At 43.0% G+C, this 3,770-nt stretch overlaps 1 protein-coding gene and 1 non-coding gene across 4 annotated transcripts; both read left to right on the top strand.

Moving 5' to 3' along the window:
* The first annotated feature begins 401 nt into the window (after positions 1–401).
* LOC123448428 lies at positions 402–3,422 on the top strand. 3 transcript variants are annotated; one of them, XM_045125302.1, is made up of 4 exons: positions 402–1,182; positions 1,387–1,471; positions 1,575–1,603; positions 3,181–3,422. In XM_045125302.1, exons 1-4 carry the CDS (start codon positions 1,021–1,023, stop codon positions 3,220–3,222), a joined length of 318 nt encoding a protein of 105 aa, XP_044981237.1. In that variant the 5' UTR covers positions 402–1,020; the 3' UTR covers positions 3,223–3,422. The 3 variants fall into 3 exon arrangements, 2 of the variants coding, with proteins under 2 accessions (XP_044981237.1, XP_044981236.1); XM_045125301.1 differs by having other exon boundaries at positions 413–1,182; positions 1,575–1,704; XR_006631755.1 differs by having other exon boundaries at positions 404–838; positions 1,575–3,422.
* LOC123451631 lies at positions 2,310–2,412 on the top strand. The gene has a single exon (XR_006632460.1). It is a non-coding gene; the product is annotated as a small nucleolar RNA snoR99 (small nucleolar RNA).
* Positions 3,423–3,770: the final 348 nt, after the last annotated feature.

Here is a 3,770-nt window from a genome sequence, read left to right on the forward strand (position 1 = left end):
GGAGCTCATCCATAAAATATAGTCTAACTTGAGTGAAAGGTTTTGAGTGGCAACCATTTCATAAACTATACATAATATATGGTCTAATGTTTTAAAAAAATAATTGCTACATTTTTACAACAAATATTTGATAGGTTCTTTTCAAAAAACCTGTTATTGGCACTCCAAAAATAGAAAATGATTTTTTTGTGCAAGGAAAACATAAAATCTCTTTGACAAGGTTGTTGGTCATCCCAACATACACACATGTGGACAATATTGGGTCGTTTTAACAAACTATAAGAGGGTAAAATATAAAAATAAATAAATATATAAGCTTAATTTTGACTGGTGGAATCTGCTATGATATGGATCAATGACGTGTCAAACATCCATCCATCCTTCCATCCAACCCACCGGCGCACCGAACCATAGGCTTCGCTCCTCACATACCACCACCACCTCCTTAGCTCTATCTTCCTTCTCCCCCAAATCCCAGATCCACCCAACTAGCTGACGACGGCCAGCTCTCCCCTAGCCCCACCGACGACCTACCGGCCTCTAGCCTCTACCCAACTGCCGGCGCCCCCAACCCTCTCCTCTTTCTAGCCGCTGAGTCCAACCTCCATAGCTCTCACTCCGCGACCGAAACCTAGCTCGTGCACATGGTGACCAGGCTCTGGATCCATCGGCGGAGGTGCAGCACTGGATCCGCATGCCCGGATGCGTCGACGACGAGGCCAGGAGGCCGCTGGGTCCGGGAACTAGGCGGCGCACCCTGCAGTAGCCGGTCGGGACGAGCGCGGGGGCTACCAACGCGGGCACTTCTCTGCTTCCTCGACCTCCAAGGAAGAACTATGTGAGCTCTAGTGCAGCACTGGATCCGCATGCCCGGATGCGCCGGTGACGAGGCCAGGCGGCCGCTTGGTCCGAGAACTGGGCGGTGAACCCTGCAGCCGCCGGTCAGGACGAGCGCAGAGGCGACCAACGCGGGAACTTCTCTGCTTCCTCGACCTCCAAGGAAGAACTACGTGAGCGCTAATGCAGCGCTGGATCCGCATGCCCGGATGCGCCGGCGACGATGCCAGGAGGCCGCTAGGTCCGGGAACTGGGCGGTGCACCCTGCAGCCGCCGATCGGGACGAGCGCGGAGGCGACCAACGCGGGCACTTCTCTGCTTCCTCGACCTCCAAGGAAGAACTATGTGAGCGCTAGATGTGTTTTATCTCAACGGAACAGTTATGTTTATACATGTATCAGTAGGTTCAGGTTTTTAGTGTCTGGATTGTGTTCTAGTCGACAACTGATGCTAGTCAAATTATGCGTGTCACATATGTTTGATATCCGAAGTTTATGTCATAGATAAAGATGGGATGGTATCTTACAAGTCTGTTCTTATTTTGTACAGGACAAGGCTATCAAGCGTTTCTTGGTGAGGAACATCGTGGAGCAGGCTGCTGTCAGATATGTGCAGGAGGCTTGTTTGCATGATGGTACAATATCTCTTGTTTATTGTTACACTTGTACATGCCAGTTTTTATTTATCACTAGTAACTACATACTGTAAACACCTCATATATGTGCTCTTGTGTCCAGGATATGTTCTTCCCAAGCTGTATGCCAAGGTGCACCATTGTGTTTCTTGTGCCATCCATGCTCACATTGTCTGTGTCTGCCCCCGTGAGAACAAGAGGAACCGTGAGCCCCGCAGCGCTTCAAGCGCAGGGTGTGATTTTAAGAACCTATATGCTCGCTTTGCTTGCAAATAAGTGTTGAGGTTTTCTTGTATGTTGTTCCGATTTTAATTGTTAGATAGAAGTTTGAGGTTCATAATGAGTAGTACACCATGGCTAGTTCTTCACTTTTTTAGTGTTGCTTTTGGCGTTGCATTCTCTGTGTACATGTCATAATGGATGCGTCAATGGAAGCATAAATAAACATTTCTGGGTGTATTGCAGGCTTATGTGTGATGGTTGAACCCTAATTCAGTCATAACTTCCGCATTGCACTCATGTGAAACAAATTTTCTTCATTGTCCTTGTTTTGCTTCTGGCGTTGCATTCTGTGTGTATATGTTGCAATGGATGTGTCAACGGAAGCATAAATAGACATGTCTTCGCATTGCAGACTTATCTGTGATTACTGATTTGCTAATTCAGTCATAACCTCCTCATTGCACTCATTTCTGAAATGCACACATTCCATTTTGATCAGTTGGTGATGTGATAGCAACTCACATTTACTTTCTTATGTAGTTTTATCTACTTGGTTGTTATTCTCTTAAATTCAACAAATTGTGGGACTTCTTGTCTACCCCATTTGCAATAACAATTGCCTATGGGATGAAGCAGTCTCTTACATCTGATAACCATCCTCTTCACTTTGTGTGCTAAAACCTTTTGTTTTTAGTTGGTCATTAACGGATGGGACATTTATATATACATCTCCCTCACTTTGTCTGCTAAGATGTTCTATTTCTAGCTGATTGTTTGTGGACGTGATATTTCATGACTACTGATGTTTCTTAGTTCTTCCTCGATGATTCATTCAGCTATGTGTCCCATCTCCAGCCTTCTGATGTTGCTGCTGGCGTGTCATTTACATCATGTAGAGCAAGCTGAGCGAAACATGACGTGGATGTATCATGCGCTAGACCAGCTCTAATTTAAAACTACGCATCACCGTTAAATTTTTTTTTTTAGATAAACCAACAGACATAACTTGTCAGATAGTAAGATTTTACCTCAGATTTTTAGAGATAGCCCCTTTTGGTTGGTTGTCTATCTCGCGTGTGCTTTAGAGATAGCCCCTTCTGGTTGGCCCCAGATTCAAATCCCCCATAGCTCATTCTTTAATACCCTTCATCCCACTAACAAAGTGGTCCACAACAGGCAAGAGACAGATTGTGTGCAGCAGTTGTAGTTTATGGAGTTGTTGCTTATTTGGTCCGAATTCTTTTCCTTATGCATAAGAATAAGCTAATAAAAACAGAATATTGATTCTCTGCGTGTTATGAGTAAAATGCTATATTTTCTTTCGTCACCTTGTATGAATATCTCATTTTAACTAGCTAGAGAACATCATTGTACTAGCAGAATTTGTGTTATCATTCTAAAGAACTTGTTGTTCATTTTCTGAATGGTTTGTTCATAATATATTTACTCCAGTTTTTTTGGTTCCTCTGTGTTGATTCATGTAACAGGGCCACCGTGGAAGCCTATGGAAGGTTGTTTCATATGACTAGAGTAGGAGCCCAGTTTGCACCAATCGTCATTTTATCTGTGTAACTCTATGTAACTGATTGTATTTGTATGTGTGTCATATGACTATAGCAGGAGCTGATTATACACTTGTAGAGCTTGTAACTTCGATTGTCATCGTAACTCTTTATATTATGTAACAGAATGATTCTGGCTACTGTTATATGAAGTATTACTTATGTTTGCTGTCTGTGTTGATTTAAATATTGCATATTTATATATGGTCAAATTATAATCAGAAGAAAAAGACACTCACATAAAGGGCACACTTATTAGAACCTTGGTCCCATCTGATAGTGGACCCTTTTGAAAAAAGAAAAACTAAAACTGCTAAGCCAAAAAGGCCAAGGCCCAAAAATAAGAAGGCTAATTGTTAGGCTTGGCCCATCTAGGTGAGATAAATTTCATAGAAAAAATCCAAGTAGTTTGAATTGTTGGGCTAGGCCCATATAGATGGTTGAACTGGACCGGGCTGATTTTTATCAATGACCAATCTAATTAGTCGTAACTTTGCCACGTCACCTTGCCATTG

The sequence above is a fragment of the Hordeum vulgare genome, chromosome 4H (assembly GCF_904849725.1).
Source record: "Hordeum vulgare subsp. vulgare chromosome 4H, MorexV3_pseudomolecules_assembly, whole genome shotgun sequence".
Lineage (NCBI taxonomy): Eukaryota > Viridiplantae > Streptophyta > Magnoliopsida > Poales > Poaceae > Hordeum > Hordeum vulgare.